At 40.7% G+C, this 12,502-nt stretch overlaps 2 protein-coding genes across 2 annotated transcripts; one reads left to right on the forward strand and one right to left on the reverse strand.

Moving 5' to 3' along the window:
- Positions 1-268: 268 nt before the first annotated feature.
- On the reverse strand, positions 269-7,034 carry ncbp2 (nuclear cap binding protein subunit 2). The gene is made up of 4 exons (XM_078564078.1): positions 6,865-7,034; positions 4,742-4,923; positions 2,276-2,414; positions 269-644 (listed from the first exon to the last, which is right to left on the reverse strand). Exons 1-4 carry the CDS (start codon positions 6,937-6,939, stop codon positions 546-548), a joined length of 495 nt encoding a protein of 164 aa, XP_078420204.1. The 5' UTR covers positions 6,940-7,034; the 3' UTR covers positions 269-545.
- Positions 7,035-7,271: 237 nt separating this feature from the next.
- Positions 7,272-8,395, forward strand: LOC144693901 (protein NCBP2AS2-like). Its single transcript, XM_078564080.1, has one exon. The coding sequence runs from the start codon at positions 7,412-7,414 to the stop codon at positions 7,718-7,720; it is 309 nt and encodes a 102-aa protein (XP_078420206.1). The 5' UTR covers positions 7,272-7,411; the 3' UTR covers positions 7,721-8,395.
- Positions 8,396-12,502: the final 4,107 nt, after the last annotated feature.

A 12,502-nucleotide genomic window follows, 5' to 3' on the forward strand; every position in this document is an offset into this window, starting at 1 on the left:
TACTATCACTCTAATTGAGCAATGAATATTTTGAAATCGACAACACACCTCATGTGAGCGTTGCCAGATTCAGAGCACCGCTGCTCACCAATGTATTTCTAGAGAGCAGTCCATACCGCACCAATGCCAGAATTTTCAATTTATCACAGCATCAATCTTGTGAACTTAATGAGAACAGTGCCATCGACCTTAGAAATTGAATTTTGAGCCTTCAGAACTATTTCAACCATCCTAACTTAGATTATAAGAAAATGCACACAAGGCTTGCAACTTTTGCATCAGCTGACCAGAGGTTACAAAGACAACTTAATCAGGTTTTTTTTTTCAGTTTTTATTAGAATTGACAAAAACTAAAACTTTAGAAGGAACCAAAATTGAACAAAATGATTTCACCTCAGAAATTGGGCACTTCTTTTCTGAAACTGTAAAAAGAGTTCATTGGGCCTATGAAAGAATGAACAGCTATAGGCATTAAAGTGTCAGCTGTATGCTTCAATCCCAGGCTTCTATGAAGATTCTATATCAGATGTGCAGCCATTGAAACTCTAGAACTTCTGCCTTGGTTCTGGGACTCTCTGCATCTGGACCAGTTTTCCAAACCCACCTCTGCCAGCGTCATAATCTGTCCTATATTCATCACGTACCTGCAAAAAAAAAAACAAATATATAAAGGAAATAAAACTGCATGTTGCTCACAAATACAGATGAATTCGCTCTCACATTCTCTGCCACCTATTTCTGTAAGGGCATATATTCTTGGTTAATACACTGTCTACAAGTCAAAAATCAAAATACATCTCCCTGCCCTCCACCCTATCAAAGGCCTTCTCCCTTCAACTGGCTTAAAAACTCTTACATTTTAACCTTTCTTCAGCTCTGATGAAAGGTCATCGACCTGAAATCTTAACTCAGTTTCTCTTTCCACAGATGCTGCCTGACCTGCTGAGTTTTTCCAGATTTTTTGTTCTTGAATCAGAATAAAACCACTTGTTCACTAAAAGCTGTTCTATGTCCCAACCAGGTAGGCAATGACAGCCCAACCAGGTAGGCAATGACAGTATTCCCTTTATTCAACTTCTCCTAGAATTTGGCTTCTATTGCTCCTGATATGGAGAACTTATTGATGGGTATAGGTATGTGATTTCCAACACACTACTGTCAACAGGATTGGACTATCCCATAATTAAACAGACTGAATACCAAATGTCAATGCTATATTCAGGGGATAACTGAAGACTTCACCACAAAAAATCCTCTTGCTGTAACAGAAATTAACTTGAAGGAGTAATTGTTACAAAAATAGTTAATACTTGGATGAAAGACAAAGGTTGAATTTCAGCAAACTGGGGATCATAATCTTTTCATTGTCCACTTAAGAGCAGAGTTGACAATTCAGAAACCAACTAAACAAAATTTGAACTTGACGCCAGACCATTAGATACAGACACAGTTAGTGCATCCCATAACAGACCAAATGGTTAGAAGTGTAACTGTCCCAGTGAGAAATGAAATGAATTGCCACCAATACATCTTCACTGCATTGCGCTTCCTTAAAAAATATGTCAATAGATCTCCAAACACACATACACAAATTAACAGTTAAGATTTTGAGTTCCAATTATACTGGTGGGCTCACATGTAAATACATCACTTAAATTTTTAAAAGGAAAACTAGAGACAAATGGCATCAGGGGCAAACCAATCTGATCTCAAGGTTCCATCCCCAGACATTTTTAGCTCTGCAAGATTCAGTGGTCCATGAGATGCTCTTTGTGTTCTAAACAGAGCAATTAAAGTTCACTTGAAATTAACAGTGTAGATAACAATAATAATTCCAGTCATGTACAATATGAAAGCACTGCCAAACAATTCTTAAGGGTTAACAAACGAGTCCAAATCATGATTCGATTGCAGGAACTGACTATATTTTTAAAAACAATGCCCACTAGTCAATAATGTAAGTGATGCTCCAGTTGTTATAAACATAAGTAAAACAAATGTTTTTGGGATTCACACAATGGTGATAATTGCTTTAGTGCATCACAACATCATAAATTCTCAACATATTGCTGCCTTTTAACACACATTTTATGACAAGAGTTATTCCAGTTCCATTGTAAGGAAATTGAAATTCTCACTATGAAAAATAAGTTCAACCAGAAAAAAAATACATTTTCACTCCACTAAAACGAAGATTGTGTTGATTTTTTGTGTTTTTATTTTGATTTAATCTTAGATTTGATTGCATGCACAGTATCATATAGAAACAACATACCTGACCACCGGATTTCCCTCGCCCAAACTGCCTGCCTTCTCTGAAGCCAGTATCCCAATCTGTTCTGATGATCCGATCATCCAAGCGTGTTCCATTAATAAATCTCATGCATTGTTCAGCATCACTACGTGTGTAATATCTAATTAAATCATTAAGGATAAGTCACTACACAAACAAGTACTGATGCATAAAGATAGGGATTCATCAGCAATTAACCTTTCCTTATGTTTTTGAATGAAATTTCCATGTATCTAGATGAGGCATATCAATATAGGAATGGAATACTTCCATGCTCTTTACACATGGTTCCCATGTTATACACATAGGTCTGGGATAATGCAGGCACACGTGCGAAATAAAGCTCCCCTTTTAGGTGCCTCCTACAAAGACAAAACTGAAAAACTGCTTCCAGGCTTATGCCAATGCCACTCTAAATAAGCCTTGAGATGTCCAAGGGTGCGGGATGTTCCCAGAAAACGTAGTCCAATATAGAAAACTGACTGGCACTCACTAAAGTTAAAAACAGTATTAGAAAAAAATAGCACTAATGACTGACAAACGGCCAGGGCCTGATGGTTTTCACACCAGGGTTTTAAAGGAAGTGGGTGAGGAAACAGCAGATGACCTAGCCATAATCTTACAAAACTCTCTCAATTCAGGAATTCTCCCTTTCAGATAGAAAAATTGTAAGTTATTTAAGAAAGGTGAGCATGAGAAACCAGGAAATGATAGTCTAACATCTGTTGCGGGAATATTTATTTAAATCTTTAATTAAGGAGAGAGTGACTGAACACTGAGAAATTTGACCTGTTAGAGAGAGGCAACATGGATTTCTAAAGTCTAGCTTATGTCAAATGAACCTCATCAAATTTTTTGAGGAAACAACTAAAGCTATAGACAGGGGAATGTTGATAGATGTAGTTTCATAGACTTCTAGAAGGCATTTATTAAGATTTCACATGAAAGACTGTTAGCAAATATTAAAACTCGTGGATATGGAGGTAAATTATAGACTTGTTCAAGAGATTGATTAGACAGTAGAAGACAAGAGTACAGATAATAAGTATGAACTCAAATTGGAAGGAAGTGACTAGTGGTACCTCACAAGGATCTGTCCTGGGGCATCAACTATTCACAAGGGTAATATAATCCAAAGTCTGCTGATGACAAATATTGGTGACGTAGTCAGTAGTGTAGACAGGAGCCTAAAACAACAAAGAGACATTGATAAATTGAGTGGACAAAGCTGTGATGGATTTCAACACAAATAAGTGTGAGGGGTCACCCATTTTGGACCAAAAAAAGATAGATTTGTGTTCATTTTATATAAATGTTGAAAAGCTAGGAAGAGTGGAAGTCCAAAGGAATCTAGGGGTCCACATGCACAGAAAATGTCACTAAAATGTAATGGATAGGTACAAAAAAAGTCAAAAAGGACTGTAGAATGTTTAGAACTAGATGGCTAGAATATAAAGTGGAAATTTTACTGCAGCTACACAAAGCCTTGGTTAGACCATATCTGGAGTAATTTTGGACGTTACAGCTTTGAAAGTTTATAATGGCTTTGCAAAAAATGATGTGTAGAGTTACCAGAATGTTAACAGGGCTCCAAGAATTAGATTCCAAGAAACAATTACATAAACTAGGTATATATTTCCTGGAATAGGTTAAAGGGTGATTTGATTGAGCTTTTTAGGATTTTGAAAGTAATTGATAGGGTAGATAAAGAGAAACTTTTTTCCTGGTGGGGAAGATTAGGACAAGGGGATATAACCTTAAAAATGAGGGCTGGGCCATTCAGGTGAGAAGTTGGGAAACACTTCTCTATGCAAAAGGTGATAGGAGTGTGGAACTGTCTTACAAAAAGCAGTAGATGCTAACTTAATTAATAATTTTAAACCTGCGATCGCTAGATGTTTGCTAGCCGAAGGTATTAAGGAGTCAAGGCGGATGAATGGAATCAGGATAAAGATCAGCCATGAAGACACTAAATGGCAGAAAAGGCACTTTTCTGAAAAGGGGCTTCCTATCCTTCTTTCAGATGAGACCTTAAACCAAAGTCTGCCTTCTTGGTGGAAGTAAAAGATCCCATGGCACATATTGAAGGGTAGGGGAGTTATCGCTAATGCCCTGGCCAACTTTTATCCCTTAGTTAACACTATAAAACCAGATTATCTGATCATTATCCCAATGCTGGTACTGAGAGTTTGCTGTGTGCAAACTGCTGCCGCATTTCCTACATTACAACAGTGGCTACACTTCAAAAGTACTTCATTGCCTGTAAAGCATTTTGGGATGTCTTGTGATCATGAAAGGCACCAAAGAAATCCTTTTTTTAGGCCAAAAACCCTTTATACCAGTATTCTATGGTTTATATGTCCAACTGAACCAACTGTTATTTAAAAAAAAACTTAATCTTAGCACAGGAGAGTATAAAAACTTGACTTAGTCGCACATAAAAGATACTCCACAAAACAGAATCCACATGAAGTTTTCTTGATTTTGTCCAAACCCATGATGATTCTCTTAACGTCACCACTTTTCGAGAAGAGTTCATAGATCTGTTCCTCAGTAGTGTAAAACGACAGATTCCCAACATAGAGCGTGCAGCTATATCTCAGCAATTTGTCCTGCTCATATCGGCTTCCCTTAAGAACAAAGATCTATATTTAAAGTCAGGATAAAAAAAAAAATACATTCTGTATAGTAGCACAACCCTGCAATCTAATGAACAATATTAAGGGAGAAATTGAACATTGTACCTAATTTTTAGGGGATGAATTTCAGCTCACAAACTCCCAAGCCCGAAGTATGCCAGACGCCAAAATGGAATCTGGTGACTTCTAGGTGCTCTCTTGAAATAGATGTTAAGTACCTTGCATTGACAAATTGTGATTTAAATCATGCCAATGATTTCAAGCACATGTTTAGACCTGTCATATCAGAAGCCAACATACATTGAATTTTCCCTCCATTATCTGCTAATTCTGTCATCAAGTTCTTAAATCCAACTTATGGCTAGTAACATGCAGTGGAGTGTAACAACCAGGCTTAATGATGGCAGTCTCACTTGAGTTTGTTATTCACATGTTCAAACTCCATATCAAGCAGTTGAGAACATAAGTTGACAATTCAACCAGTACTGAGGGAGTGCTGCATTGCTGGACATGTCATCTTATAGATAAGACCCTAAACTGAACCCAGCTGCTCAGATGAACAATAAAGATGCCTTGGCACGATCTGAAAAGGAACAGTGGAGCTATGCCTCAATCATCACCTTTAAAATTAATTAACTTTAACTAATTAAAATTAATCATTTATCTCCTTGCTTTTTGTGGGATTTTACTAATGTATGCTCCCCTACAAAACTGCACTTCAAAAGTAATTAAGTGGCTGACGATAGTAATATCACATTAGAAGTGGACCATTCAGGCTCTTGGGCTGTTGCATAATTTTATTGAATCATAGCTGATCTGTTTTTCAACTCAATTGATCAACTTCCCTGGATACACTTACATGATAAATATCCCTAGCACTCAGTCTTGGACATTTTAATTGTCCCAGCACTCAGTCTTTTAAGGGGAGCGTTTCAGATTTCCACCAACCTTTGTGAAAAGCACTTGATTTCAGTCCTGAATGACCTAGCTCGAAATTTAAGATTTTGCCCCTTGTCCTGGTTTTTTCTCAGTGGAAATAGATCTTTGCATCAACCCTATCAAATCCCTTTACACTTTTATACCTGAAATAGATCTTCTCTCAACCTTCTGAACTCAAAGGAATACAAGCCAGTTCTTATGCAACCAGCCCTCATAATTTAACCCTTTTAGTCCCAGTATTTGAATTTGCACTGTTCCCCCACCAAGATCAATATATCCTTCCTCAGTTGGAGTACCATAAGCTGAATACAACACTCCAGATATCATCTGACCAAGGCTCTGCACAACAAAAGCACAACTTCTGCTCCTTCCAATCCCCTTTGAGATAAAGACCAACATTACATCAATGATTTGACTGCTTTTTGTTACCTGTACACAGACATCCAAATCCCTTTGCTCCTCTACAGTCCATGCTTTCTTACCATTAAGAAAATATTCTTACTTGCCTTTCTCAGATCTAAATCCATTGAGTCATAGTCAGAGTTATACAGCACAGAAACAGGCCCTTCGACCCATCGTAATCCAACCTCACACTTGCCCAGATTGAACTACATCCGCTAATTTTCGCCACTCGCTTAAGCTAAATTCCTTCGTAATTTTCTGCCGCTTTTGCAAACTTATATTATGAGGCACAGTAAGTGTCAAACACAAACTCTGTTCCTTGATCCAAGCCGTGCTGAGGATGTAAAAGGCAACTAATTCATTGCCACATGGAAATCATTTTTTTTTTCAGAAAATGGAACTGAATTATCTGGGAGTCTAGAGCCAGGAGGGAAGAGAGCCCAGGCCAGGGGTCCAAAGATATACCCTGGCACTAGTGCAGTTCACTGTCTAGTTACTAGCTGATAATGATTGGACAGGCACAGCCGGAGCAGGCTGGCTGGTTAGCAGTCAGTTATCAATGACTTTCTGTAGGTTACATGCACACGTTACCCGAAAGTGCTGGTCCCGGTACTGACTCAGCTCCACATGGGAGTCACTGTTGAGGGCGTTCAGCACGACAGACATGTCGCCGGAGAGAGAAGAAAAAGCGGCTCCCGCCGAACGAGCTTGGATATTGGAGCAAGGAAATAGCCAGCACGTGACAGGAAACCGTTCCCCCCCCCCCCCCCCCCCGTTAAACCCGTCCGTGCGGCCGCCGAGTCCGTGCTGATGGTTCCCGGGATTTCCTGACTGGAAGGCGGGAATTAACGCCCCACTTGAGAATCAGAGAAAATGTCATGATTCGTGTTTGTGGAATTTTTGTTGTAATAGCAAAAAAAAAATAAAACCCAGAAAAAGACGGAAACAGAGTATGATTTCTCCTCTCCGCGGGACTGTAAAAATGACGGGGCGGTGCTGCCGATCGCCGAGCTGGTCGGACCGTTTCCATGGCGATCGGGGCGGGAAGGAGATGGGGATGAAATGGATGGTGAGGGCGGGAGGGTGAAGGAGGCGGAAAGTGAGCGTGAGCTTGAGGGTGGCTGGCTGGCCGGTCGCCATGGTGCTGGGGAAGCTGCTGCAGTCGGTGCTGAACAACGCGCGGCTGATCGAGAAGCTGTCGGAGACCCCGCCGATTCGGCGGGCGGCCCAGATCACGGTGTATTTGATCAGCCGGCTGGAGCTGGGCGGCCGGGATGCGGCCCAGCGGCTGAGTCAGTCCAGCGCCGCCCGGAAGCTCCGCGAGCGGACGGACATTCCCCGCAAGCTGGGCGAGCTGAGCAAGAGAGCGGCCCAGCTGAGAGACACCTGGGCGAAGGAGCTGAGGGAGGGCATGAAGGAGACTTCGGGGCAGAAGAAACAGAAATAAGGAATCCTCCCCCCCCCCGGGTCAGGAGCTGGAGTTTCCCCGGGAATTCGACACCCAACACCCGCTGCCAAGACTGGAGCAGTGCGCACATTTTGAAAAGTTATCCTATTTCGGAAGCATAGCAATCCTGCGGAGACCCAAACTGAAATTTGGATGAATCCCCTTCAGACTTCATGGTACTTGGATTCGAATGCAGCAGCTCACGAGTTTGAAATTCTTTGGGATTTATGTAAATGTATTGTCATGGGGGAAAAAGATCAGGATCATGATTGCCTTTGGACAGATTGTCAAATGAAACCTATGTTAGCCTTCCTAACCGTTTTGCTGTAATTGTCTAAGATTCATTTTAAAAACGTGAAACATCATTAATGACAATGTACACCAATAATTCGTCAGATAAGACGTGATGGGTCAAAGAAAAAACGTCTCATTTGCCTTGTTGCATGGACAAATTGTTAAAGCAAATACGTTTTCTTTTACAAAATGGAAAACTTGCACAGTACATCTATTTATGTTTAAATATATTTTAAAATAAAATGCAATGTTGTTCAGGAAAATAGCCACACGGTAAGACACTAATTTGGGAAAATTGTAGGCCTTTTAATCCAAGAACAAGGCTTTTTAGTGAGAAATTGAGGTGAAGGAATAAAATCTGTAGTTTTGTTTTTGTTTGAACAGCTTGCATCTTTTGTTAAAAGTCAGAAGGCCCTTCATGGGAGTGTTATCAGACATAACTTGAGACTGAGCCACATAAAGAAATATTAGGACAGGTAATCAAAAGTTTGGCTAAAGAGGTAGATTTTAAAGAGTGGCTCTTGAAGAATGTGAAAGGTTTAGGGGAGGAAATTCCAGAGCTTAAACCCTATACAGCTGAAGTTATAGGTGAGAATGTAGTTCAGGAGTGCCATCATGTGGTGGAATCATTTTTTCTTCCATTAATCTCAGCAGAGGAGCACTGCTGCAGGGTGTGGAAGCAGTTGCTCAGGAGGAAAGTTCTGGTCAGACTGAGATATGGTTCAACACGTGAGTTGGGCACTCAAAACTCAGTTGGAAATGTATGAGCAGCTGAACAGAGTGGAAAAGTAAAGCTGTGATCAGAGGATCACATCTCACTTCTTCTGTATGTCGATTGCTGATGGGCCTTCTACCCTTCCACCAACACTTCAAACAGAGGGAAGGGGGACTGGACATTAAACCCAAGCAAGAGATGCAGCCAATTTGGGATATTTACTCATTTGTCTACTGCGCATACAATAACCACTGATAATAAGTTCCTCATGTGTCCCAAATTTACACATTTCACTGCACTAGTTTTTATTATTCCCAAATTCAGAATCTGAATTCAGATTCTCAAACTGCCATAATAGGATTTGGATTATTAGTTCAGTAACATTATGGGACGTGGTAGTGATTTGGTTAGTACTAAAATTCAAGATTTTAGGAATTATGTAACTGTTAAAAATGTATGTAACAAGAGAAAAACTAATATAACAGTCTGTAGTATATCAAAAATATCAACACATCAGTGATAGTACTGGAATATTATGTATCACATTAGAATTCCACAATGAATTAACTTTGGGTGCAAGTGACTGTTGTTGGGGACTAACAAATGGACAGTATTTTTGTGATATTTATTGAGGGCCAACAAACTGTAAGAACTTGCTGTTCTTTGAAACGTGTCATGGGATCTTTATCACCTACCTGAACATTAACATCTCATCTGAAATATGGCATTGTGGATTCCAGAAGTCAATTATCCTGGCATGCAGCAACAGTGTTTGGGGTAGGCCAATTGACCAGAACCGATGTGGGACGGCACTTAACCGGCTTAAAATTAGGAGACTGGATCAGGAAAAAAATTGTAGGATTTTGACTCAAGTTGTTTGACCACTGAACTAAGCCTAAAATTATAGTAAAATGACAACAGTGGCTGAGCAGGTCCCTGAACCCACAGCTAAATTTAACATCTATAATTTCCATCCCTCTCTTGGCAACCCTGGGAAATCCCTACTTCAGATTTTATTGCTAATTAACAAGAGATAACTTTAACTTAAATACTATGAAATTATAGTATTCACTAGTTGTCATATGATAGTACTTATACTGAACTACATTTCCAACCCTGCTTGTGATATGCCTTGCTTAGAAGTGGCTGAGCAGTGACATGGTGGGAAAATGTGACCTGCGCCTTCAGTGACCAAATGTTTTGTTGACCCCAAACGATCAAAAGGCAAACTTAAGCAGAAATTTATGGAGTATGAAAATCAACAGCTTATGTTTGTGAGACTCAAAAGATTACACCATGATAGAATTTCAGGGACCCAGATAAAGGGTTCGAGAAAACAAGTTCCTTTAATCCCAGACAAGATGCCTGGGTACCAAGGTCACCATGTTTTACTTGCTTAGGCCAGGCTATTGAAATATCAATGTGCTGTTTGTAAGATTCCAAGAATAGCAAAAGCAGATGACATCAGGGACCAAGAGACAATGCCTGACTCCATCCCTATCTCAGCTCATTTGCTGCTGAAACCCTCTTCCATGCCTTTGATACCTTTGGATTTGACTGTTCCAACACACTCTCAGCTGATCTCCACATTCTGTAAATTTGAGGTCAACCAAGATTCTACTGCCTGTCCTACCTCGCATCAAGTCTCATTCATCCACCACCTCCAGCTAGCTGGCCTACTTTGGTTTCTAGTTAAGCAATGACTCAAATTTAAAATTCTTATCCTTGTTTTGAAATCCCTCCTTGGCCTCAACCCTTCCTAGCTCTGTAATTTTCTGCAGCCTCACAACCCTCTTGAGGTATCTGTACTTCTTTAATTCTGGCCTCTTGATCATCCTCAATTTTAATTGCTTCCCCATTGGTGGCTATGCCTTGAACTCTCGAATTCTCTTCCTAAACCTCTCTGCCTCTCTATCCTGCTTTAAGAGGCTCCTTAAAACCCATCTCTTTGACCAAGCTTTTGACCATTGATTCTAATATTGCCTTATGTGGCTCTGTGTCAAACTTTATAACATTCCTGTGAAGTTCAGCTGCTATATAAACAGATGTTAAACTTATTGCACTGTCACTTTAACTGTTCTTTGTTGGCGGGATCTGCCTGGCTTCTTGATTGGCACTTCTTCCTACTGGCATAGCCTAGATCAGGAATGTATAATTTGAGATAGCAGAAATCTGCATTATTCTACTGCAGCCTCTCTTACGTAGTCTTGTCTGTGCCACAGTGGCTGTAGAGAGGGAACATGTGTCCACCAATACGCTTCAGATCTTCCTGAACAGTGGAGTAACTGGGTATGGAGTAACTGATGTCGAAAATAATATTTGCATTTAGCTTTATACAACAACAATATCCAAATTTTATGGTGACTTTAACATAAAATGATCCAAGGCACCTCACAGAAGCAGTATAAAATGAAGTATCACATCAGGAAATGCTAGGTCAGCTGACCAAAAGCTTGGTTAAAGACTGGGGTTTTGAGGAGTGCTATAAAGGAGGAAAGCGAGGTAGACAGGCAAAGGGGTGTAGGAAGGGTACCCCAGAGCTTGGGGCCTAGCCAACTGAAGGTGCAACCACCAATGGTGAAGTGATTAAAACTGTGGATGCACAAAAGGCCAGAACTAGACGAGCACAGACATCTTGGAGGGTTGTGGAGTTGGATGAGATAATATAGTTTGGGGATGGGGGTGAGGCCATGGAGGGATTGGAAAATAAGGATGAAAAGTTTAAAACCAACACTGCTTGACTGGGAGCTAATGTAAGGCAGCGAGCACAAGGGTGATAGGAGAACGGGACTCACTTTGAGTTAAGACACGGGCAACAGAGTTTTGGATGACCTCAAGTTTACTGAAGGTAGAATGTGGTGGTAGCTATGAACGGAGTTTGGAGTCAGGACCAAAAATAATGACTTCTCAATATTTAATTGGAGGAATTTTCTGCTCATCCAGTACTGTTTCACTGTTCAGCAAGTTTCTTTTTGATACATTAGATCTCAGAGGCATGGTGGTGCAGTGGTTAGCACTGCTACCTCATAGCTCCAGCGACCCAGGTTCTATCCTGACCTTGGGAGTCTGTCTGTGTGGAGTTTGAATGTTTTCCCCATGTGTGTGGGTTTTTGTTGGGTGTTCTGGTTTCCTCCTACTGTCGAAAGACGTGCTGGTTAGTTGGATTGACTATGGTAAATTGTCCCCCAGTGTATGAGTGATGGACTGGCATCCTGTCCTGGGTGCATTCTGCCTAGCACCTTGTTGGGATAGGCTCCGACTCCCCGTGACCCTGAATTGGATGAAGTGGCTCTGGAAGAGTGAGTGAGTTATAAATTTGGTAAGTCACTTGGTCCAGTTGGAATGTATCCTGGAACCATAGAAAAGTTACAGCACAGAAGGAGGCCATTCGGCCCATCTTGTCCATGCCAGCCCGAGGACACCCAGGTGCCCTTTCTAATCCCACCTTCCTGCACCCGGCCCATAGCCATGCAGATCCAGGTACTTTTTAAAAGAGTTTAGAGTTTCTGCCTCTACCACCAACTTGGGCAGCGAATTCCAGACACCCACTACCCTCTGCGTAAAAAGTTTCTTCCTCATGTCCCCCCTACACCTTCTGCCACTTATCCTGAATTTATTTCCCCTGGTTCTAGAATTCTCCACCAAGGGAAACAATTTTATCCTGTCCACTCTATCTATTCCCTTCATAATTTTGTACACCTCAATCAAGTCACCTCTCAGCCTTCTTTGTTCTAAGGAAAATAACCCCAACCTATCCAATCTCCTCGTAGCTA

The sequence above is a fragment of the Cetorhinus maximus genome, chromosome 19 (assembly GCF_964194155.1).
Source record: "Cetorhinus maximus chromosome 19, sCetMax3.hap1.1, whole genome shotgun sequence".
NCBI classification, from domain to species: domain Eukaryota; kingdom Metazoa; phylum Chordata; class Chondrichthyes; order Lamniformes; family Cetorhinidae; genus Cetorhinus; species Cetorhinus maximus.

Excerpts from the sequence above, each read along its gene's own strand:
- LOC144693901 (XM_078564080.1), top strand. The coding sequence starts at position 7,412 with ATGGTGCTGGGGAAGCTGCTGCAGTCGGTGCTGAACAACGCGCGGCTG.
- ncbp2 (XM_078564078.1), bottom strand. The coding sequence starts at position 6,939 with ATGTCTGTCGTGCTGAACGCCCTCAACAGTGACTCCCATGTGGAGCTG. Across the intron at positions 4,924-6,864 it reads ACCGGGACCAGCACTTTCGG|GGAAGCCGATATGAGCAGGA; the intron begins GTAACGTGTGCA and ends TTTGTTCTTAAG. Across the intron at positions 2,415-4,741 it reads TGTGGATTCTGTTTTGTGGA|ATATTACACACGTAGTGATG; the intron begins GTATCTTTTATG and ends TGATTTAATTAG.